The sequence below is a fragment of the Ursus maritimus genome, unplaced genomic scaffold, assembly GCF_017311325.1.
Source record: "Ursus maritimus isolate PB19 unplaced genomic scaffold, ASM1731132v1 scaffold_3, whole genome shotgun sequence".
NCBI classification, from domain to species: Eukaryota; Metazoa; Chordata; class Mammalia; order Carnivora; family Ursidae; genus Ursus; species Ursus maritimus.
Window position 1 is genome coordinate 23,927,371 of NW_024425563.1, and position 23,245 is coordinate 23,950,615.

At 51.9% G+C, this 23,245-nt stretch overlaps 3 protein-coding genes across 3 annotated transcripts; 1 reads left to right on the top strand and 2 right to left on the bottom strand.

Moving 5' to 3' along the window:
• On the bottom strand, positions 1 to 5,963 carry FSCN3 (fascin actin-bundling protein 3). Its single transcript, XM_008705834.2, has 6 exons — positions 5,823 to 5,963; positions 3,968 to 4,664; positions 3,513 to 3,631; positions 1,142 to 1,301; positions 501 to 671; positions 1 to 206 (listed from the first exon to the last, which is right to left on the bottom strand). Exons 1-6 carry the CDS (start codon positions 5,961 to 5,963, stop codon positions 1 to 3), a joined length of 1,494 nt encoding a protein of 497 aa, XP_008704056.1.
• Positions 5,964 to 7,540: 1,577 nt separating this feature from the next.
• ARF5 (ADP ribosylation factor 5) lies at positions 7,541 to 10,723 on the bottom strand. Its single transcript, XM_040644050.1, has 6 exons — positions 10,514 to 10,723; positions 9,906 to 9,986; positions 9,442 to 9,551; positions 8,766 to 8,837; positions 8,109 to 8,234; positions 7,541 to 8,018 (listed from the first exon to the last, which is right to left on the bottom strand). The coding sequence occupies exons 1-6, from the start codon at positions 10,578 to 10,580 to the stop codon at positions 7,932 to 7,934; spliced, it is 543 nt and encodes a 180-aa protein (XP_040499984.1). The 5' UTR covers positions 10,581 to 10,723; the 3' UTR covers positions 7,541 to 7,931.
• A 2,598-nt stretch (positions 10,724 to 13,321) lies between these two features.
• Positions 13,322 to 18,534, top strand: GCC1 (GRIP and coiled-coil domain containing 1). The gene is made up of 2 exons (XM_040644051.1): positions 13,322 to 14,801; positions 15,670 to 18,534. Exons 1-2 carry the CDS (start codon positions 13,770 to 13,772, stop codon positions 16,963 to 16,965), a joined length of 2,328 nt encoding a protein of 775 aa, XP_040499985.1. The 5' UTR covers positions 13,322 to 13,769; the 3' UTR covers positions 16,966 to 18,534.
• The last annotated feature ends 4,711 nt before the right edge of the window (positions 18,535 to 23,245 follow it).

Genomic DNA, 23,245 nt, shown 5'->3' on the forward strand with positions numbered 1-23,245 from the left:
CTAAAACTCCCAAATACACTCTTTGGTAATCTCTTCGCTGTCTGCCAGCAGGGTACCGCTTCGGTCGGACCGCATGTAGAAGCCGTTGGGCGCCAGCACCGTGAGCAAGTTGCTCCCGTGAAGCTCTATGCAGAAGTTGAGCGCAAACTTCCCCCAGGGGCGAAAGGTGCCGAAGGATGTTATTGACCAGAAGGATCCACCCTGTGCTGGGGAGGGAAGGGTAAAGGATGAGGGCCTCCAGCCTGAGGAGGCTGCGGGGAGGCGCGCCCTCCCTCCCTGGCCACCCTACCGGCCGGGGCTGGCAGGTCCCTCTACGGAAACGCGGGACGGCTGGTTTTTGTTCTGCCAACCCATTCCGGGGGCCTTGAAGTGTGAAAACAAACAGAAACTCCGTTTTTCTCGTTCTGGTAAGTAGGCTCTGAGAGGCAGGCCCTGAGTCGGAGTGGGGCTAAGGCAGGGCGAGCCCGCGAACCCCGGGCTGGGGAAGAGGAGCGCCTCACCCTGGAAGTGGTAGATGCCCTGGCGGCAGGGCAGCAGGTGAATGCAGTCGGGCTGATCCATGTTGCACTTCATGAGGTCGTGTTCCGACGAGGTGCCCACGTACCCGTAACGACCTCGCAATACGAGGAAGGGCCGGTTAGCTAATCGAATCCCAAATTCCTCGTTGGGGCCTGAAAGAAATAGAAGGGAGGGATCTGGATGAGCTGCTTTTAGATGCTTTCCCAGGTAGAAGCAGGAAGAAGGACGCCAGTGTTGTCAACATTTCAACAATTACTGAACACCTACTATGTGCCGGATCTTAGGCTGGGTGCTTATGCAATGTTTGCGAAAGCACTTAGTACCGTGTGGAGCCCAGGAGGTTTTAATATTCTTGCTTCCTTTGAGGTGTGTCCACCTATTTCATCTTCACGAGGATCCTGCGAGGCAGGCAGGGTGGATATCACCGCCAACGGTAACGGAGCCAATTAAACTGTGGCTCAAAGAGGTGTTTGCCCAGGTGAGGAGAAAAACTCAGTGATTCAGCAAATACACAGACCCAAATCTTCTGACCCCAACTCCAGTGCTTTTTCTATTATATCGCAGCTCCCTCTGAAGGTTTCTCTGACTTGGAATAACCAGGCAGGAGGCCCGCTCTCCTCACCTGGAATGGTGGCATTGGCCATCAGCAGGCCGTTGTCTACGATGCCCAAGAAGCGTCCGTTGGGAGACTGCAGGATGATCTTGCCGCAGTTCCAGTGCACGTGGAAGAAGGTGTCAGCCTCCATCGGGTGCCCGTTAGCCACCACTGTCCTGTGGCGCCTCTGGAGAGATTACAGGGAGCAGAGAAGAGAAACAAGGACACAATCTCAGCTTTCTTCCCGTCATTTTTATTCCTAGATCCTTTCCCCCATCCCAACCACTAGCTGTCTTCATTCTCCCAGGGCGTGATTTATGCTTTCACAACCTTTTTTTTTTTTAAGATTTTATTTATTTATTTGACAGAGAGAGAGAGCGCGTGCGCACACAAGCAAAGGGTAGTGGGAGAGGAAGAAGTAGGCTCCCTGCAATCCCAGGACCCTGAGATCATGACCTGAACCAAAGGCAGACGTTTAACTGACTGAGCCACCCAGGCGCCCCGTTTTCACATCCTTTTTGGAAAACATACTGTGGCCTCAGTCTCCCACTTCCCCAGTCTTTGCTATATCCCAGAGTTCATCATCCAAAAAGGACCTGGATAACTACATGGAGAGAAATAAACCTCAGCCCAGACTCCAAAATCATTTCAGAATGGATGACAGAGATAAATGAAAGCAAAACCATAAAACATCTACAGGAAAACATAGGAGAAATTCTTCATAACACTGGGGCAGGCAATGATTTATTGGAACCAAAAAGTCACTAATCATTTATAGAATGGAGAAATTGGACTTCATCAAAATAAACAACTTGCTGCTCAAAAGACACTATTAAGCAAATGAAAAGGCAAGCCACAGATCAGGAGGAAACACCTACAATACATATATTTGGCAAAGAACTTGACTTTAGAACATAGAACTCTTACAACTTGATAATAAGATAACCCAATGACAAATGGGCAAAAGATTTGAACAGACACCTCTCAGAGAAGATATACACATGGCCAATAAGCACATGAAAAGATACTCAACATGATTAATTATAAGGGAGATGCAAATTAAAGCCACAGTAAGATGCCACTGCACATCCGTTAGAGTGGCTAAAATTAAAAAGACAGACAATACCAAGTGCTGATGAGGTCGTGGAGCAATTAGAACTCCCATACATGACTGGCAAGAATGTAAAATAGTACACTCACTTTAGAAAACTATTTAACATTTTCTTAAAAATGTAAACATGGGGCACCTGGGTGGCTCTGTCGGTTAAGCATCTGCCTTCAGCTCAGGTCATGATCCCAGGATCCTGGGATCAAGTCCTGCATCGGGCTCCCTGCTCAGCAGGGAGCCTGTTTCTCCTTCTGCCTCTGCCTTTCCCCCACTGCTTGTGCTCTCTCTCTCTCTCTCTCTCCCTCTTTCTCTAGCTTGCTCACTCTCAAATAAATAAATAAAATCTTTAAAATACATATAAACACACATTTATCACGGGACCCAGCATTTCTACCCCTACATATTTGCCTAAGATAACTGAAAATATAGCCCCACAAAAAAACTTGTACACAAACGTTCCTAGCAACTTTATTTTTTTTAAAGATTTTATTGATTCATTTGAGAGAGAGATCGAGAGAGAGCACAAGCACGGGGGAGACGGAAAAGCAGGCTCCTTGCTGAGCAGGGAGCCCGACATGGGGCTCGATCCCAATATCCTGGGATCATGAACTGAGCCGAAGGCAGATGCTTAACCGGCTGAGACACGCACAATTTTATTCACAATAGCCCACACCAGAAACGACTCAAGTGTTCATCAACAAGCAAATGGATAAACAAATTAGGTTTGTGTTGATGACTAGTAGTATGGAACACTGCTCAGCAATAAAAGGGGACAAACTACTGATACACGGATCATGAATGAATCTCAAAAACATTATGCTGATGAAAGGAAGAATGCATACTGTCATACGGTGTAAGCCCATTTATATGAAATTCTAGAGTAGGCAACTCTGATCTCTAGTGACAGAGTAGTAACAGTGGGAGAGGGGAGGCCAAGGGGGAAGGGGAACTGACTACCAAGGGGCAAGAGGGAATTTCCGTGGTGATGGAAATACTCTCTAACCTGTGATTGCGGCATGCATAGGCATACACATTTGTCAAAACTTATTGAATTGTACATTTAAATGAGTGCACTTTATTGTATATAAATTGTGCCTAAATAAAGTTGCTTTTTCTTTTTTTTTAAAGAGAACCCATTGGATGAAATTGGGCCCATTGGTTGAAAATTGACAAGGGCCTCCACAGTTCACCTCAGCATCTGGTCACCTGCCTTGAAGAAGGAGAAAGTACGCCTAGAATGGGAGAGCTCAGAGATCAAGGGTTCTCTTGCTCAGAAGGCCAAGGTCTCACCTGGGCTAGGTAGCAGCCATTGGCTGCACGAAGCTGCAAGGCGGAGCTCTCATCATCACATTCAAACTGGAACAAGGACATTGGAGTTATGTGCTCAGAGGCAGCACAAACCTCAACATCTGCAGAGAAAGAACATGTCAGAAGGAGCCAGAGTCTGGCCTCACCCTCAGTCTCAGCCCCTCCTCCACACTTTATGTCTCGGTGCCTTCTGTTTTCCCTTCTCAGCCTTGACCCCTCTCTGCGGACCACAGGAGCCTGGAGAAGACCCAAGGTCCTTCCCATAAAGCCCATGCCCCTGCCTTATCACCCTGCTCCGTGGTCTAAGAGATCCTGTTGGGACCCCAGGATCTTCCTTATCAGCAGGTTCAAAAATCTTTGCTGAACTCCAACACACTTTTCTCTTCTCAGCAGCCAGCTCTCCCTCCCTCCATAGCTGTCTTGGACCCAGCACTTGCCATAGACGATGGAGAGGAACTTCCGAGTCTTTGACCTGAGGGTGATCCAGGTGGGACAGCGCTGTAGGACGAACCACTCCTCACCCCTGTGGGGATTGGAGCCCAGGCCCAGGAGCAGGCGTGCGCCCTGTGGGTACAGCATGCCTCCTTCTCCATCGCTCAGTGCCACGAGCCCTCCAGGCCGCACCTGCATGTGAAAAGCTGTCTGTGTGGAGGGTTGGGGGACCAGCCGGTCTACGTGGGACAAGAAGAAGTGTGCTGAGGTCTCCAGGTGGTAGCAGCCATCTTGGAAATGCAACAGGAAGCCACATTCCTCCAGGCAGGGAACTGGCGCATCCACCCAGACGCGGCCCACGGTGGGGTCAGCCCGAGCGTAGCAGTGGTTGACAGGGCTGTAGAGGATCACGTGGACGTGCAGGGCTGGCCGGGGGGTCCACATGTGGTAAGCCGAGAGGACCCTGGAGTTGCAGAACACATCTTCACCGTCAGACTCCAGATAACGACCACTAATAATGCATTGGAGGGTCCACTTGCCGTTGCGGTGGAAACGCAGGAGGAAGCAGCCGTGGTGGCTCGTCCTTGGCCGGCCGTAGCACAGACTGCCATCTGCCTCGCACAGGAGGTAGAGGCCCTGCAAGCCCCTTAGTCGTACCACGGCCTGTGCATCGTGCTCGTTGCTCACCAAGATCTCCCAGGTCTGCAGGCGTTGGGAGGGAGAGGAAGGCAGTCAGCAATGCCAAATGACTACGCCAGGGAATCCCATCCCCATCACCCCTGGCATCGCCCGAGAACTTCATGGGGACCAACCACCTTCCCCTCCACATCAGCCTCCACAGCAACTGTCAACTCTCCCACCCTCTCATCCAACACTCATCAAAGGATTTCCGGAGACCTCTACTACTGGAACCAGAGCGCTTCGCAAGATCCCAAGAGAAAGAGACAGCCAGCGGAGAGGGAACACAGCAGGGGGAGCGGGAGAGGAAGAAGCAGGCTCATAGCGGAGGAGCCTGATGTGGGGCTCGATCCCAGAACGCCGGGATCACGCCCTGAGCTGAAGGCAGACGCTTAACCGCTGTGCCACCCAGGCGCCCCCCAAGAGAAGCTCTACATGCCTACCTCTTCCAGCTCTCTCTTACTTGGTGGCTTCCTTCAATGACTAATTTTCTAAGAAGTGCTTTGGTTTAAGTTTTACTTTTCTCTTCCTCACTGTTGCCCTTGGACAGCGCACTAGCTAACACTCCCCTCCCCAAAGCCCACCTCCCCAGCATGGCAGGAGAAAATCAAGACCTCTTACAGGCAGGCCCAGGCTCCAGGGATAAGGATGGGAACACACACGGCTGAGATGCAATCATCTAATTCAGCTGGGATCAACCCTGCTCTAAAAGAGAGCCTTGCTACCGCCTCGCTCTGGGGTAGCCTTGCAGGGTTGCCCTCTCGCAGAGGGCTTGTAGAGGTCCCCATTCCCAAACCGCAGCTGAACAGAATCACGGGCCCTGCAGTCCCTCCCCTGGACGCCCACCATCCTGCCTTCCAGCCTGGGCTCTTCACCTCTCCTCTTTGTGATGACACGACCAACACCTGGGGTGTTGGGGTGGAGGGAAGAAAGCAGCCAGAGAAGGCAAGGCAGCAAAGGCTGAGGCTTTGGCTCTCGACAGGTTTAGAGAGGGGGAGAGGGAGCAATGGGGACCTGTGAGCAAAAGCCTGGGGTAGGAGGGTCTCGGCCGGCAATGGCAGAGGCTAGGAAAATGATTGAGAGTGTACCGCAGACACACACACACACACACACACACATACACATGCGGGTGAGAGCCTGGCCACTGGTAAAGAGGACTCCAGTGCAGGTTTGCTTGGTTACCTGTCTCCGGCCCAAACCCTTTGCAGTAGCAGTGACCGTGTTCTTATACGCCTCAAACGTGAGGTAGGATCCCGCCCAGCTGATAAGCCCAACCCTCAGCTCCTCGGGCTTGGGTCTCCGCGTCCACTCCACCTCCTCCATGGGGCCGGCGCCACGGTGATGACTCCGTCCGGCCCAGCCTGCCCCCCAGTGGTGTGGTTCCACAGGCCATAGGGCCTGGAATCAGGCCTGTAGCACCCACCAGAAGACGGTCCCAGAGGGAATTTCTCAGGCAGAGGCTGGCCCAGGGCCCAGCTCCTCTGTGACCCGGGAGCATTGTGACTGTGAGGGCTGCCTCTCATCCATGGTGGGGAAAGGGCACTGGCCCAGCCACGTCAATCCACAGCCCAGAGGAAGTGGGTCTAGGGCGTCTGGCATTCAGCTCCCCCCCGCACAACTCCCGGCACCGACGTGGCTGAGCTAAGACAGGGATCGGAATTTCGGCCTGTGCCAGCGATCACCTGTAACTACAGGCAAGTGCCTTCCCTTCTTCACTTGTTTCTCATTTTAATCACAGGATAACAACCCCTTTTCTCCCCACAAAGTGGGGTCTGCTTGGCTCCCTTGGGACTCAAGTGTTTTTAAAGTTCAAGGTATCCGGGAAAAATCTATGAACTTTTACAGCCCTTGAGAGAATGAGGCCAAAATGTCTCAGAAGGTGCTTTTCAAGAAGTGAGGAAACCCTAGACAGATAACCAGCAGGGATCAAATTACTCATATTCATCAGGAAAGGCTAAGAGAAGGGGAAGGAAAATGTTCTAGACGGGGAGAGCACGGGGCATCTTCCTCACAATCCCCAGCCGCACTGCTGCTGGGCTGCCCCTAAGGATCCCAGACCTCCCCCTCAAAGGGTCCCTGTTGGCCAACAGCCTCTGGGACTCATTTCCTATAGAGCTCCTGGAGAAAATCAGTCCAGAACCTGGAGAAATTGACAATGTGAAAGGAGAAAGGCAAGAAGAAATAACGGTGGTGAGGGTAGGTTTTAAGCTTTGCTGGGATTCAAAGAATGGGCAGAGTGAACCACACCTGGAGAACAGCCCACAGTCCTGGTTCCATACACGCATTTTCCTAGTCCCCACGGTGCGGGTGGGGTAGTACAGGGCAGGGGTGTCTTCCCAGGTAGAAAGAGTTTCAGTGCACAGTGAGGAACTCTAATCCCCAGGGATTAAAAGGGCCCTACCGATGTTTTACAGAGTACGGCTAATAGACTACCAGGGACAGAATCATCTGCATTATTTCTAAGATGCGTATTTTTGGGCTTCAGAACAGTCTTAATGAATCATATTTTCTCAAGTGCACCTCAGGACCCTATTTTTAATAAATACCCCCCCCAATTTTAATGTTCATGGTAATCATTAAGAACCACTGCTAGGAGATGGAGAGGCGTGGGACATATGGGATTTACAGAATCATGAAGGTAGAGCCTGTCACCCTCAACAAAGGCCCCCTGGAATTGGGGAGGAAATGTTACTTCCTCCACTGGAACCTCTGAAGTACATCCAGCCTCAAGAATAAGGAGGGAGAAGTTGAGCGAGATGAAGGCAGCGGGGTGTGAGCACACGCCGTGGGACGGGGGCTGGCTCTGCAGCCTTAGCTGCTTCGAGCTTCGCCCATATCGTATTGTCCCTTTGTACCCAACAACCTAGCCCCCCCACTTCCAGGCTACAGATGACACCATGTACAAACCACAGCAAATTTATTACTCAATATCCAGTACCACGTCCTAGCACCACCCGGAGCCCTCACCTTCCCTCCCTACCTGGCCCCAAGGGTACACCCGCAATGGAAAAAACAAAAGTAAACCCAGATCCCTGCTCCTCCTCTGGAAGAAGGGGCCTTAGCCCTGGAAGTCCCTTCCACAGGTCCCAGCAGGCAGGAGAGCGGACCCCTCCGTGCCCGGAGAGTGAGGCTCCAGGCTCCAACGACAGAGAGAACATGCAGGCAGGAGCAGAGGCCTGTGTCTGTGGGAGAGGAGTGGGAGGGAAGGGCACTGCCTGAGGAGTCCGGGAATCTGGCCATCCCGGGATGCACGTGGGAGCTTCCGGGCAGCAGGGGCCGGCCCCTGGGTGGTTAGCGCTTTGACAGCTCATGGGACAGCCAGTCGAGCCCATCATACAGGCCGGTGCCTTGGGTGGCACAGGTGGCCTGGACGTACCACTGTGGGGAGAAGGAAAAAAACATCAGTAGCAGGGAAGAAAGGGGGATCACCCCCCCCCGTGGCTCCCTTGGGAGAGGCAGGACCCTCACCGTGCGGCTGCGCAGGTGCTGCAACCCCAGCTTGTCGGTCAGCTCGCTCACGGGCATGGCGTTGGGCATGTCCTGCTTGTTGGCAAACACCAGCAGCACTGCATCCCGCAGCTCGTCCTCCTGCAGCTGAGAGAGGTGAAGGCGATGGAGGCTGGAGTCCCAGTGGAGTCTTCAGGCCTCCCCTTCCCTGCTGTGTAGGGGAAGCCCCCCTTTCTACCGTCTAGCGTATTTGTGGGAAACATGTAATATTGCGTAGTCTACTGCTAAACACAAGACAGAGAGCCATAAATCAGCTTGACGCCATCTGGCCTTAACTCCAGAAAGAGCCTTTTTCTAATGACTTGCCCTAGTCAAAATGTCAAAATTTCCAGATGGAAAAACAAGAACGTAAGACGACGTTTCTCTCCACCACATATAATTCCCCTTTCCCCACCAACTCCTCAGATGTGAAGACGTGAGCATTCAAGGATAAAGTCAGTCCTATGCTTTTTTACCTGACTCCAATTGAAAACAGAGTGAGATATGTCTTGTGACTGTGTCCACAAAGAGAAACACCTTCAAGGCCTGTGAGACATCTCCTGACTTTCACCCTAGCACAGAGATCTCAGAGATCTGTCTCCAAACAAGGGCTCAGTTCCCGGGACTCTGGGTGCTCACCATCTTCTGGAGTTCATCAGCAGATTCCTGGACCCGCTCTCGGTCATTACTGTCCACTACGAAGATGAGGCCCTGGACGGGAAGGAAGAAAGGACAAGCGATCACTCCCACCTGGGACATAACCTAGTCTGGCTTTTTCTCTTTTTCCCATCTTTGTGTCTAAACCTTCTCATCTAATATATTTTCACTAAGGCTCTGCAGACATGCTGGCACCAACCAGAGACACCCTGCAAAGGATACAGCCTCTGCCTCAGGCAAGCAGTGTAGTCAGAAGTGCAAGGGGAACAGGGAAAGACGAGACGAGAGCTAAATGAGGCAGCATGAGTGTGCCTGGCTGGCTCAGTCGGTAGAGCATGCAACTCTTGATCTCAGGGTCATGAGTTCAAGCTCCACGTTGCGAGAAGAAGCGATGGATGGATGGATGGATGGATGGATGGATGGATGGATGGATGGATGAGGCAGCATGGCCCCAGAGCCCTGCTTCTCAGGAGAAGCTAAGGCGGCTAAGTCTCCGAAGACTAAAGCCTTTTCTGAAGGATGAGTAGAGGTAAGCCTACAAATGGGGATAGATAGGAGAGAAAGGTTTTTTCCTGGCTTGCGGGCCCCGTCTAGGCCCACATCTCAGTTTCTGTAGCCCTAACACGTTTTCTCCTGGGGTTGGGGAGCCCCACCCCACCTGAGTGTTCTGGAAGTAGTGCCGCCACAGAGGCCTAATCTTGTCCTGGCCTCCCACGTCCCAGACTGTGAAACAAATGTTCTTGTATTCCACTGTTTCCACATTGAAGCCTGGAGATAATTGGAAAAAAAAAAAATATGAGAGCAAAGTCCTAAAAGAAAGGAACTCTCTAAATCTAGGTGGATTCATCAGGGACATAAAACCAGAAGCACTGATCAAGTCCCATGGGAAGTGAACCCAGGAGGATAGGCAGTCCACAGATCAGGCGGGGCTGGGTCACATTCACCCTGCCTCGGCACCATCCAGCAACTAAAGGGAAACTGTGACCCACTTCTCAGGTAGCAGTGTCTGGTGTCAGGGTCAGCTCCCTGCACAGAGATAAGGGCTCAGGCAGAATGGGTAGCGAACCCTGGGAAGGCCTGCCGCCAGCCGCCCGCCCCTCCCGGCCTCGCCTCAGAACTCACCTATGGTGGGGATGGTGGTGACAATCTCCCCCAACTTCAGTTTGTACAGGATTGTGGTCTTGCCAGCTGCATCCAAGCCAACTGCAAGGAGAGGGGCACAGGGATGGAGACGGGAGCGAGGGAGCCCTCTAGAGACCAGGGAAGGGGAGAGGCCAGGACAGCTGATGGAGACGGGGGCGGAGAGCCCAAGCGCCTGCAGGTGCGCGCTGTTCTCTACCTTCGAGGCCTTAAGAGCAGACTGGGTGGTGAGCACCAACTCGTGCCCCAAAGCGGGCGAGAGACGGGAGAGGGCTAGGGGGTAAGGGACATAGGATGAGGGCCGCACTCCTTTTAAAAGTCGTCTCCAAGGGCGGAATCCTCCTCCCTTCTTACCAGCCGGGCTGGAGCGGAGGGAGCTTCACCCCACCCAGGCCCGGAGCTCCCGGGCTCAGGCCCCGGGGTCGGCGCTGCAGACCGCGACCCCCCCCGAGAGCAGTGACTCCGGGGGTTAGGAGGTGGGTGACTCAGGGTCAGAGACCCGGCTGAGCTGGGCTCGGAGGGACGCGGGGGCGGGAGGGCTGCGCGGGGGCCGACGCTCCGGTCCGGGCCGCGCGTTTGATGTGCCTCACCCATGAGGATCCGCATCTGCTTCTTCCCGAAGATCCGCGAAAAGAGCGCGGACACGGTGAGGCCCATGGCGGGGCCCGGGGGAGGGGGTGCGGGCGCGGACGCGGGGTGCGGGCTGGAACCGGCCGGCCGCTGGGGGATGGGGCGCAGCAGCAGAAGGAGGAGGCTCCGCCGCCGCCTCCGCGCGTCCCGGCCCGCCCTACGTCATCGCGGGTCCGCCCCCGGCCGGGCCCCGCCCCGCCCCTTCCCCGCCCCCAGGCCCCTGCTCCGGCAAAAACTGAAGCTTCGCGAGTCTCCGCAGCCTCGCGCGTCCCGCGCCGGCTTTAAAGAGGGAAAGGGTCTGGGTGTCTCCTCGTTTCTAGAGCGGTGGCAGGTCTGTGGCTGCTTCACCGAAGCCCGAGCGGGGCTGAGGAAAGTATACAATGCTCCACCACGGCCCCCGGCCCCCAGCTTAAGTGGCCGGCCCCTGGGCTTTGGTTTGTCGCGTCTAGCTCACCCTGAGCTCCGGTTTAGCTCTTGCGAACTAGCATCATCCACTGTGTGCACCACCCTCCTAGGGGAGCAAGCTCTGTGCTCATGTCTTAGTCCTCTCTTTGGCGCCCTCAGCGCCCAGAGAGGGGCTTTGAGCGTTGCAGGTTGTTCAAGTGACCGTGGAATCTCGAGAAGAGCGCGCGGGAGATGGAAAAAGAAGGTGCCCAAGCGCTAGGGGCCTTCTCGGTTTCGCAATCAGCAGAACCTCTTCCTGCATTCAGGAGAACAACGCCTTTACTTCCATGGCCCAGAACACAATGTCCTTCAGCTGACCCAGGCGGCTTTTCTAAAGCGTCTTCACTTTGCCACAGACCTTGGAACCCGGATTTTTAATGCCCACCTATCCAGGAATTTATGAAACTCTTGTGGCCCTAGATTCAAAGTGCTTTCCTCACTCAGCAACGAGGGGAAATAGCAAGACAGGAATTAATTTCAATTTCTTCTACGACAGAGACTGGGTCAGTGCCAGGCACCTAATAAATGCTTAACAAATATAGTATTTGGTTTCGATGAACCAAATAGGCTGCTCAGTGGAGCACGGGCAAGTGATTTGAAACTGGAGTGCCAGTAGGCTTCTAGGATCCATTGCTTATGGACGGGACATGGTGAGGTGAGCTGAGAATCTGAGAACCTTCATTCATTCACTCATTCAACAAATATTAAATGCCCACTCTGTACCATTGTTCCAGGTCTCAGTTCAAATCCCTTTTTTTGAGGGCTTAGCTTCACCGATCCTCACAACCTGTTATTTTCTACAAAAGGAAACTAATATCGGCTCTATCTCATGAGATAATGGTGAAGGTTAAAATGATGAAACAATATATCTGAATGTTTTGTATAGTGCAGCTGGATTTTATCTGGGCCACTAAGAAATTAACTGGGTCTGAACAGACCTCCAGGGTCCGCCCCATCCTGACCTGAAAAGTCTGTAAAGAGAACAGGCTTTGGGCACCAGGTATGAGTGGGTCCACGACTTTCCTTTACTTAAACTTCAGCCATAGACTTGCATTTTTAAGAAGGCTTTTCACAAGGCTGAAGAGTGCATTTAAGAGTCTCAGTACAATAATAGAACTAGTGGTGATGGAGTCCGGTCAGGTCCACATCTTTAGCTCTTTTAATTAGCCTCTTCCTTTCCATCCCCGTTTTCCTTGCCCTATTTCACTACCATCTCTTCCTCAGGACAGAAATGGCCTCTTTACCAGTCTCCTGCCCCTTGGTATCTTCAACCTGTCCTACAAGTCTGGATAATGCCACTCAAGATTAAAATGTTTTAGTGGCTTCTTAGCCCCCAAGATAAAGTCTAAATGCCTTAATTTGTGTCTCCACCTATTGTGCCCGCCCCATCTGTTGCCAACCTCCTTCACATAGCCTAAGCTACAGCCATGAAGTGATTCTCAATCACTTCCGGGTGAGCCAGGCTCTCTGCTGCCCTTGGAGTCCTAGCAATCTTTTCCCTCTGCCTGGAATGCTAATCTCCCTAATCTTTAGTGAGGGGACAATTGCCACTCATGCTTCAGATCCCCAGGTATTTTCTCTGAGAATCTTCTCTGCCTCCCCTAGACAGGCCGCCCTCCTCTTAACTCCCATATCACTTTGAATATACCCGGACATACTATTTGAGAGCAGGAATTGTGTTTGTATCTCTGGTTTCTCACTAGATAGAAGCTCCTTGAGGGCAGGACTTTGTCTCTTCATGGTGATCACCTGGAGCAGCACTTGGTATGTTGAAAGTTGGACAGATACAGATAGGATTCCTGTGTGACCTTGGTCATGTTATTTAACCTCTCATGTTTCCACCCACTGAGCAGAATAACTGCAAGGGCTAAATATCAAAACTCTTGTGAAGGTCCTGGAATACAGTTGGCACATTGGATGGAGGTCATGGCTATAGGGTGCCCTCTACATATATTTGTTGAACCAACTCAGCAGAACTCAGGAAGGGTGCTAATAATTATTATGCTATACACCTAATATGTGCCGAAACTGTCCTATCAACGGTTGCAGTTTTCGTGGTCTAAATGGGGGTCTCGTTGATCTTTAGGGACAGAGATACTGAGCCCCAAATGTGGGGAAGGGTCGCTCATCCGGCTGTTTGAGAAGGACTCAGTGCGACGTTGCCCACTGTCTCCCGTTCATCGTAGCCCGAGGGTAAGCTCAGGCGCCCCCACCAAAAGATTACCACTCCTGAGTCCCCGACTTTGCTTGCTGGGCGCTCGCAGCCCTGCTTCGTCCGGAACAGGCCCCCTCCCACCCACCGGCCGAAGTAGCCCCGCCCACCTCGCGCCCACTCGGGGCGGAGCCTGTTGCGTCCCGCTGTCGTCACTTCCAGTAGACCCGGAAACGCCGTTTTCTGGCAGCTGTGGTTAGGAAGTCGTGATGGGGTTACGCTCGGTTTAAACCCTTGGCCGACCGTGGGCTGCGGGCCGGCCGGGACTGCTGTGGCCCAGGCAAGCGCGGAGCGCGGAGCAGCTTCTGGGACAGTACAGGCCAACCCTGGCGGTGTGCTACTCCCGTGCCGACGTCGCCCCGCCTCTAAGATAGGACCCACCCCCGCCCTCGGTGCCTGGGACAGGGCGGGCGCTTTTGCTAGGCTGCCGCGCGTCCGACATCCGGTCTCGGACAGCTGGGAGGTGCGGCTTCGGGGACAGTTCTCTCCCTGTCGTTTACTGCCCCCACCAAGGTCTTCGCGACCCTCTTCTGGCTGACGTCGAGCAACCCGTTCTGAACATGGAGAAGTTTGGCATGAATTTCGGGGGCGGACCGAGCAAGAAGGACCTGCTGGAGACCATTGAGACGCAGAAGAAGCAGCTCCTCCAGTACCAGGCGCGTCTTAAGGATGTAGTCCGCGCCTATAAAAGTCTCCTGAAAGAGAAGGAGGCTCTAGAGGCCAGCATTAAGGTGCTGTCGGTATCCCACGAGGCGGATGTGGGGCTCTCGGGTGTCCAGCCTCCAGGCCTCTCTTTTCCTGACTCTGTGGATGACCGATGCTCCACTCACAGCGAGGATAGCACTGGGACCGCCACCAGCTTGGATACTGCGGCCAGTCTCACCAGTACCAAGGGTGAGTTTGGGGTAGAGGATGACAGGCTGGCTCGTGGACCACCACCTCCAAAGTCCGAAGAAGCTAGCGGGTCGGAGAGTGGCGTTAGCAGTAGCAGTGGGGATGGACCATCTGGGGGTGGGGAAGTGGACAAACGACTGCACCAGCTGAAGACTCAGTTGGCTACTTTGACCAGCGCTTTGGCTACAGTCACCCAGGAGAAGTCTCGCATGGAAGCTTCTTACCTGGCTGACAAGAAGAAGATGAAACAGGACTTAGAGGATACCAGTAAAAAGGCAGAGGAGGAAAGGGGCCGTCTAGAGGGAGAATTGAAGGGGCTGCAGGAGCAGATAGCAGAAACCAAAGCCCGACTTATCACCCAACAGCATGATCGGGCTCAAGAGCAGAGTGACCATGCCTTGATGCTTCGTGAACTCCAGAAACTGCTGCAGGAGGAGAGGACCCAGCGCCAGGACTTGGAGCTTCGGCTAGAAGAGACCCGAGAAGCCCTGGCCGGGCGGGCATATGCAGCTGGTCAGATGGAAGGGTTTGAGCTGCAGACCAAGCAGCTGACCCGTGAGGTGGAGGACTTGAAAGGTGAGCTGCAGGCTCTTCGAGATGAGAAAAATCGGCCCGACCCTCGGCTGCAGGAGCTTCAGGAAGAGGCTGCCTGCCTTAAGAGCCATTTCCAGGCCCAGTTGCAGCAGGAAATGAGGAAGGTAATTATTGTCATCTCCTTCAAACGTTAGTAACTTAGCCTAAAGTGGGAAATATTAGGGTTTTGTCTCTTTGGGTAATTAGAGCTAAGTGGCACCACTGTCAATTTTTGATGTTATTCAGAAGGTTGCGCTGTGTTGACAGTATCCACAGAATGTGCTTCCAACAGGATGTGAACTTCCTCAGTATGGGCTGGTTCAGAGCCAGACCTCTCCGAACTTCTGGGCCTTGGCATCTTATGGGCTGTGCTCCGTGGACCAGTATAGTGGCAGCTGTGCAGTGAAGGAGTGTGTCTGCCTATGGGCATATGCATTACATGGGGGCAGTATATGCCTATAGGTGGGGGGCTGGGGGTTGGGGCGGGGCGGTACCAAAGGAATCTTCTCAGAAGGAACCTCTTGTAATTGCTTCTAGTCAATTTGCCTGTTCTGGAAAGCTGTGCTATTTTACAGTGCTCCTTTCAGTGTGGAGAGGGATCCAGCGAGTTTTGAACCTCCGGGAATATTGGGAGAGGAAAAGAAAGTCCTATGATTTCTTAGTAGGATTTGGGGAAACAGATGATAAACAAAGATAACACACTTCACGTGTGAGCCTTGTGTGCGACAGGAGAAGGTGGAGGCACTAAAGCAGGACAGCAGCAGATCCACAGCGGTTCTTAATATTTGGTGTAATGTATCTCTGGGAGCAGAACCCAAACAGGTTACGGGAACTTTCGTTAGTTTCCAAAGCAACAGAAAAATCCCCAGTTCCCCTTCTCACCAGGCCATCCCAATCCTGTGACCCGTTTGCTCCCCTCTCTTGCTCTCTCAGTTTGCCGTGGGCCCTCGTGGCTTTTCTGGATGCATATCCATCTGTTCCCTTGTTTTACAGACAGCCCTGGCAGAAGATCAACTACGCCAGCAATCTCAGGTGGAAGAGCAGAGGGTGGCGGCCCTGGAGAATCAGATATCTGAGGTGTCCGAGCTGCTGGGCACCTATGAGAAAGCCAAGCAGAAGGACCAGCTGGCCATCCAGAAGCTGAAGGAGCGCATCCTGCAGCTGGACCTGGAGAACAAGACGCTGGCTCTGGCCGCCTCCAGCCGGTCCCCCCTAGACAGCCATGGAGAGGAGTCCAGTCTGGATGTCAACGTCCTGAAGGATAAGATGGAGAAGCTGAAGAGGCTGCTGCAGGTGGCAGCCAGGAAGAGCCAGGTGACCCTGGACGTGGAGAAGCTCTGTGACCTGGAGATAATGGCCAGCTCGGAGGCCGCCGACGGGGAGAAGGCCTCTGCGCTCTACTACCAGCAGGAGCTGAAACAGCTGAAGGAGGAGTTCGAGAGGTACAAGATGAGGGCCCAGGTGGTCCTCAAGAGCAAGAACACCAAAGACGGGAATCTGGCCAAGGAGCTGGAGGAGGCCCAGGAGCAGCTCGCGGAACTGAAGGAGAAGTATATCTCCCTGCGGCTGTCCTGCGAGGAGCTCGAGCGCCAGCAGCGGCAGGAGGCCGAGGAGCGGAAGCAGGAGCTGGCCCGGCTGCAGCAGGCCCACCGGCAGGAGCTGGAGCGCAGCCAGCTGGACTTCAGGGACCGCACGCTGAGACTGGAAGAGGAGCTGCACCGGCAGCGGGACCGGGCCCTGGCCGTGCTGGCCGAGAAGGACTTGGAGCTGGAGCAGCTGCGCTCGGCGGCCTTGTCCTCCGCGCTGCCGGGACGCCGGAGCCCCGTGGGCGGCGGGGGGCCCGGGGACCCGGCCGACCCGTCTGCCTCCGACGGCCTGACGCAAGCGCTGCAGCTGGCCGCGGCCAGCGAGCCCACCTTCTTCCTGTACGCCGAGCAGCTGGCCCGCAAGGAGGTGGAGACGGCCGCGCTGAGGAAGCAGAAGCGCCGGCTGGAGGTGGAGGTGCGTCAGCTGCAGGACCGGCTGCTGGAGGAGGGCGAGCGGCACCGCGAGCAGGTGGGAGCCCTGCAGAGCCACATTGAGAAGAACATCAGGGACCAGAGTCGGGAGGGAGCCAACCTGGAGTACCTCAAGAACATCATCTACCGCTTCCTGACCTTGCCTGACGCGCTGGGCCGCCAGCAGACGCTCACGGCCATCCTGACCATCTTGCACTTCAGTCCCGAGGAGAAGCAAGTGATCATGCGGCTCCCGAGCGGTGCCAGCTGGTGGCCTTCTGGCAAGAGATGACGCCCTTTCCGCGGGCCCCTGACGTCTGTGCCTCTTGTGTGGGAAGGGGCAGGCTCTGGTTCTGCTGCCCCTTCTCTTACATTATCATTTTCTTCTTCACTGTGTTGAACTGGAAGAGTCTTTAATGTGGGGTGGGATTTTCTGCCAAACGCCATTAATGCCACATTGTCCTTGGGCCCTGGAGACGTCCCAGCAGTATCTTCGGGTGGTGCGTTTGTGAGGGTGGGGGGGAGATGAAGACTGGAAGGTGCCAAAGTTGGGGAAGTGATGAGACTCTTTTAAAATAAGACTTTCTGTCTTAGTAGTATGCTCCCAGCACAGAGCCAGGAGTAAATGTGACTCCAAAGGGAGTTCAGTCAGTTCTAAACTCTCACAAGGACCGGCTGTTCAGTCCCGTCTCATCACGATCCGAGTCTGGTCCTCCACTGCCCCAATTTTCTGGGGACATAAATCCGGGCTGGAGAGGGACCAAGAATTTTGAAATAGGGACAGATTGTCCCTAATGTCCACAGATTCTTCCACCCTGGAACGGGGAAGCTTGGGCTAGTTGGGGCTGGGGACGGCCTGGTCAGTCTGGACAGACACACCACTGTGGCCATCCTGTACAGGGCACCGAGCACCACATCTGCCCTAGGCATTTCCAGAGTAACCTGCTTTGGGCCTGAATAGGCTTATCATGGGCCTCTTGCATTTGACCCTGCCTTAACCTGTCTGCCTCAGGTCGGCCTGAGATTGCAAGGGAATGATTTTGCTAGCTTTTCCTCAATGTTGACCTTCCATTAAAAAAAAAAAATCCTGGCTTCTTACAGAGAAGGATCCGATTGGGAAACTGATCCTATCTGGATACAAAGAATTAGCTCAGAGATTTACAACCTCCTCCCCTCCTCCCAGCGGTTTCTGCCCTTGTAGGGACAGAGAAGAGGAGGAAGATTTGCTGATTCCAGAGGATTCTGTGACCCTCACAGGAAAGTGGTGGAAGTTTGGCGGAGGGGCTGGGGAGCCAGCTGCCTCTTAGATAGCATTCTGGCTAATCTCCCTGTCCCTGCAAGCCAGGGTGTTCATGGGTTACTGTCACCAGGGTATTTCACCTACTCCTTTGGGAGGTCATAGAGTTTCAGTAAATGATCCTCGTCTTCCCCACATGCGTTACTAAAATTTTTCCTCCTTCCTGGGTTTTTTTATGTTTGATCTTGCACAAGTAGATTTAATCTACACGTAAGGAAAGGGGGCTTCAGCAATCTGGAAAGGAGGGACTCAGAAAAGTTGGGCTCAGACAATATCAGTTCTCCTATTCTATCCTTTACCCCCATCTGCTCTTGCTGGTTATAGAGATCTTTGGACCCTAAAGACCAGTGCTTTGTCACTGACTGGACTAACATGGATCTTTCTGTTATTTCATCATAGAGGTCTATTTTGTGAGGGTTTGGGGTGCAGAAGACTTTGATCAAATGATCTAATTGGGAGGTTGGGTGCCCTGAACTATCTACAAACAGCAGACTCAATGAAACAGATGCGATGTGTTCAAATGATAAACATACACCATAGAGTCATTAAATATGAACAGCCTGACCTCTGTGCTTAACAGTACTCTCTCTCTCTCTCTCTCACACACACACACATACACAGAGTGTGAGTGTAAATGGTGAATAAAAATATGGAAATAATATATTAATCCATGAGTTTGAGGGGCTCCTGGGTGGCTCAGTCTGTTCAGCACCTGCCTTCGGCTCAGGTCATGATCTCAGGGTCCTGGGATCGAGCCCCGCATCAGGCTCTGCGCTCAGTGGGGAGTCAGCTTGTCCCTTTGCCCCCTCCTTCCCCATGCTCGCTCGCTTGCTCTCTCTCTCAAATAAAATCCTTAAAAAAATCCATGAGCTTGAATCTAGAGAGGAACATCTCAATGCTTTAACTTCCTCAATTACAGAACAAATTTTTCAGCCTCCAATTATGTGTGTGTATAAGCAGCTACACTAGAAAAAGCTCTCTCTGGGTTTGTTGGGCAGACTTGAAACTTCCATAATTGGTGCTTGAAACTTTAGAAGTAATCAGTTTTTTGGATGCTTTATATATTCTTCAAGTCAGGGTTCACAGTATCCTGGAAAAGTTTCTCAGGATTTCAAACTAAACTAAAATCATTATCTCCTAATTGCCTTACCTGATCCCCTTAAATGTAGCATATATTTTGATTGTTATTTCTAGGTGACTTTGGACAGCATAGAAAGATCCATAGTCACAGCTGCTTTCTAGGACTAATAATTCCTGTTAATTTTCAAGTATTGATATTTATAAGCTTGTGACCGTTCCCTACTGAGATGGAAAAGGCTTGGTCCGTTCCCACCCTTAAGAAGGACACAAGTTCTTTATCTCCTCACGTTTTCCTCCCAAATATGTTTTCCACTTACTTGACTGGTTTTCCTGTGCTAGATACTCTAAGAAAGGACAGGGAGAGAGAGAAAAAGAATTGAGATCAGATACAGTCAGAGGAAAGTAAATTTTCTCTTGGCCATGGTTCCAGAATATCAGACCTTGCATGAGATGTGTCAATGAAGTAATGAGACAACCTTGTTTATTACCACAGAAATTGGTAGGATTGCTGAGAAGAACAGATGCAAGAAGGGGGCGGGAAGGCAAGTTGGTCATTCTAAGGGCTTTCTACTTTCCTTTTCCCCCCATCTCTTGTTGGGCATCTCCTCTCTGGGGAATAAACAGCCGTATAATCATGCCCTACATGTAAGTCCCCGTCCGTTACCCAGAACTCTAGGGCTCTTGGCCTTGTCTTGAGAAGCTGCCAGTACAGGGTTGTGTTTGGGAACTCTTGCCCACCGTGCCAGCGCCGTGTTGAGCCATTCACACCCATTGTATCATTTACTCCACACGTGTTGTCATCCTCTATTTTTACAGATGAGGAGAGAGTGGTTGAGATGTTCAGTTTGCCCAGGGTCATGTAACTGGCAGATGTCCGAACCAGGTCCGATGACCCAATGCCGGTTCAATCTGAGTGTTCTCCTGTCTTGTCAGGACTTTTGAGGGTGAGCGCCTGTCTCCACAGATGACTGCTAGGGATGGAGAGACTGATCTCTAGGTTGAACTGGGTTGGTTCAAATGGAGAGAAAGTCTCCAGCTATAAAATTTCAGTCAAGCGAAGTGGAGCTGGTCAGATGGACCAGCTGTAGAGTTAAACAGAAAACATTGGTTCTTTATAAAGAGTTCCAAAGCTGCCCTGTCCCCCAGGTTCTAGATGACTGCTAATTTTTAGGACTCGGATCACTAATGGAGCAAAAGGAGGGCTGGGTACCAGCTATTGCTATGGTGGGTTCCACCCGTAACCTCTAGTAAAGCTGGGGAATTAAAAACAGAACCCTAATGAATGGGTCACTTTACTGATCCTCGATCCCCTTTACTTCCTCCCCTCCTCTGTCTTCCCCTGCCTCCCTAGGCAGCCTGGTTCCCTACGCTTGATGGGGAGCAGGGAACCAGGTTCACACATTCTGGGTTGAAATCTCGATCTGATCACCTGTCAGTTCTGTGACCTTATAAATTAATCTTACTGAACTTAATTTTCTTAAAATGGGGATAACACCTATTTCAGGGTTCTATCCTCATCTTAAAGAAAAATTAAGTACATAAAGAACCAGCCCAATGCCCGAAACAAAGTAGGTGCTAAACCACATTAGATGCTTTTTTTCCCCCGAGAATGTGTAGGTGGCAGAATGGAAGTTAGACTGAGCTCTCTGGATTTAAGTCCAGTGTTTCTCAGCCACAAATGTTGCTGTAAGCAAAAGTAGAGATAACAATGGCCTTTTGTGGAGTGCCTGCAATGAAGCAGACTGCTAGCACTTTCCCTAGTTATTTTACTTAATCACCCCAGTCTTGTGAAGCCTATCTATTTTGCAAATGAGGACGTGGAGGCTTGGCAAAATGAGATGAATTGCCCAAGGCCCAGGGCTGGTAATGGCAGAATCGGGATGCAAACGTGTATCTGAGGCCTTGCTGTGCACCGTTGAAATATTTTGGAGGTTGGTAATTAGAGTAGGGTCCCTTGTCTTTCCTTAGTTCAACAGCTCTCAGGTCTCTGAAAACGCAGCTTCAGTCTCGGGAGTATCACGGGCCCTCCCCGAGAAGCCTGTGCCGGCAGCCTGGGGACTCCACTGGCCTGTCTGCCCGGCGTGGAGCTTAGGCAACTGAGCTGAGACTGGCAGGAGTCTGGAGGCCAAGCTTGTGGTGTTGGGTTTGCAGGCCTATGCTCAGTCACCTGGTCAGTTTCCGTTTTCCAAAACTAGGATCCTTGGCACTGTTCCCTCTACCTTCGCAGTCACACACACCCCCCCCCGCCCCGCCCAACCCTGGCAGTACGCTCCTACCCCTTCACGCTCAGCTGGAATGTCACTTCCTCCACGTCGATTCTTCTGATTCTCAGCCATGTGCAGGTGCTTCCTTCTCTGATGTCCTTCGGCACTTTTCTCACGCTGACCTTGGGCACGGTGATTTCCTGTACTTTTTTAAAAAAGATTTTATTTATTTACTTGAGAGAGCGAGACAGAGCACAAGCAGAGAGAGCTGCAGGCCGAGGGAGAAGCAGGCTCCCCGCTGAGTAGGGAGCCCCATACCAGACTAGATCCCAGGACCCTGGGATCATGACCAGAGCTGAAAGCAGACGCTTAACCGACTGAGCCACCCAGGCGCCCAACCCAATAATATTCTTTATAGGATTTTTCTTCCTCTTATAAAGGATCCTGTCAAGGATCACATGTTGCATTTAGTTGTCATATCTCTTTAGTCTTCTTTAATCTGGAATAGTTCCTTACCTGTTCATTATCTTTTATGACAGTGGCATTTTTAGATAATACAGCCCCCCCTTCTTCATTTTGAGTTTGATGTTTCTTCGTGATTGGAGGCTGGTTATACATTCCTGCCAGAATATTTTACAAGTGTTGTGATCTCAGAATATGACATCTTGAGGCAAATGCTATCCAGTTGTCCCTCATTGGTGATATTAATTGTGGTACCAAGACAGATGTCTGGTTTCCTCACTGTACGGGTAGTATTTTCTGCCTTGCTACTAGTAAGCACTCTATGGGGAGAGGCTCTAAGTCCCTGCAGATGTCTCGATCCTCTTCGAAGTTTCCCTCCTAAATTTAGCATCGACTGATGATAATTCAATCATTACTCTCTTGACCACGATGGTTGCAACATGGTTTGCAACTCCAGCATCTATCTTTTGGTCCTTGGTGTTTTCTCAGCAAGAGCCCTGCCTTCCCCATTGCTTATTTAATAGTTTATGTATCTATTTATTATTAGTATGAACTGATGGATTCCTATTTTTCCACAGCTTATAATTCACTATTTTCCTTCATTATTTTGGCTCAAATTTCCTCAGATTTGGTAAAAGTCCCTTCAAACTCCTGTGTTCTTGCGACATTCCCCCATCATTTCAGGCATAAATATGTGTTTCTGGCTCATCTTATGGGTTCTGTATCCCAGTCCTGAAATCAACAATTTCTCTGGGGATCCCTGGTTCCTTGTAGTGGAGACTGGTATTAGAAACTCAGTCTCTGGGAGCGATGTAAGCTCATCGTTACTGGGGGTTAGGTCCTCACAGCAGGCAGACATAGGAAATGTATGCATGTAACGTACACACGCACGTACCCATGTAGCTACGCCCATACGCCTACACGCCGTACAGATCATGAGTCCACACCCATACTTCCAACTCCAATCCATTTCCACACGGTGTTCCTGTATTTGTGTTTCCTTTCTTCTACAGCAAGAACCCTGGGATGGAGTCCTCTAATGTTTCATTAATATTAAATGTTTCATTAACATTTTAAAAGCAGGCAGAGTGAAAAGAGCATAGGGAGACAGATAAGAAACAACTGGAAAAGGAGGAGAAAGCCAGCAGAGGGGATGTCAAAGAATTCAAGGGAGAGTGAGTTTCATCACAGAGTGCTCAGCCCTGTCAAATTTTTAAAAAATTTATTTAATTTAAAAAAAAGATTGATTTATTTACTTGAGAAAGAGAGAGAGTGCAAGGGCAGGGAGAGAGGGAAAGTCTCAGGCAGACTCTGCACCGAGCACGGAGCCTGATGCAGGGCTCGATCCGAAGACCCTGGGATCATGACCTGAGCCGAAAGCATGAGTCGGACGCTCGGCGGACTGCGCCGCGCAGGTGCGCTCAGCTGAACAGACAGCGAGTACACGTGGGCTGTGTTTGCTGCGAGGAAGGCTCGCGGGGTTGCTGGCATTCAATCCAGAGCAATTTTGTATGGTCGCAATGTAACGA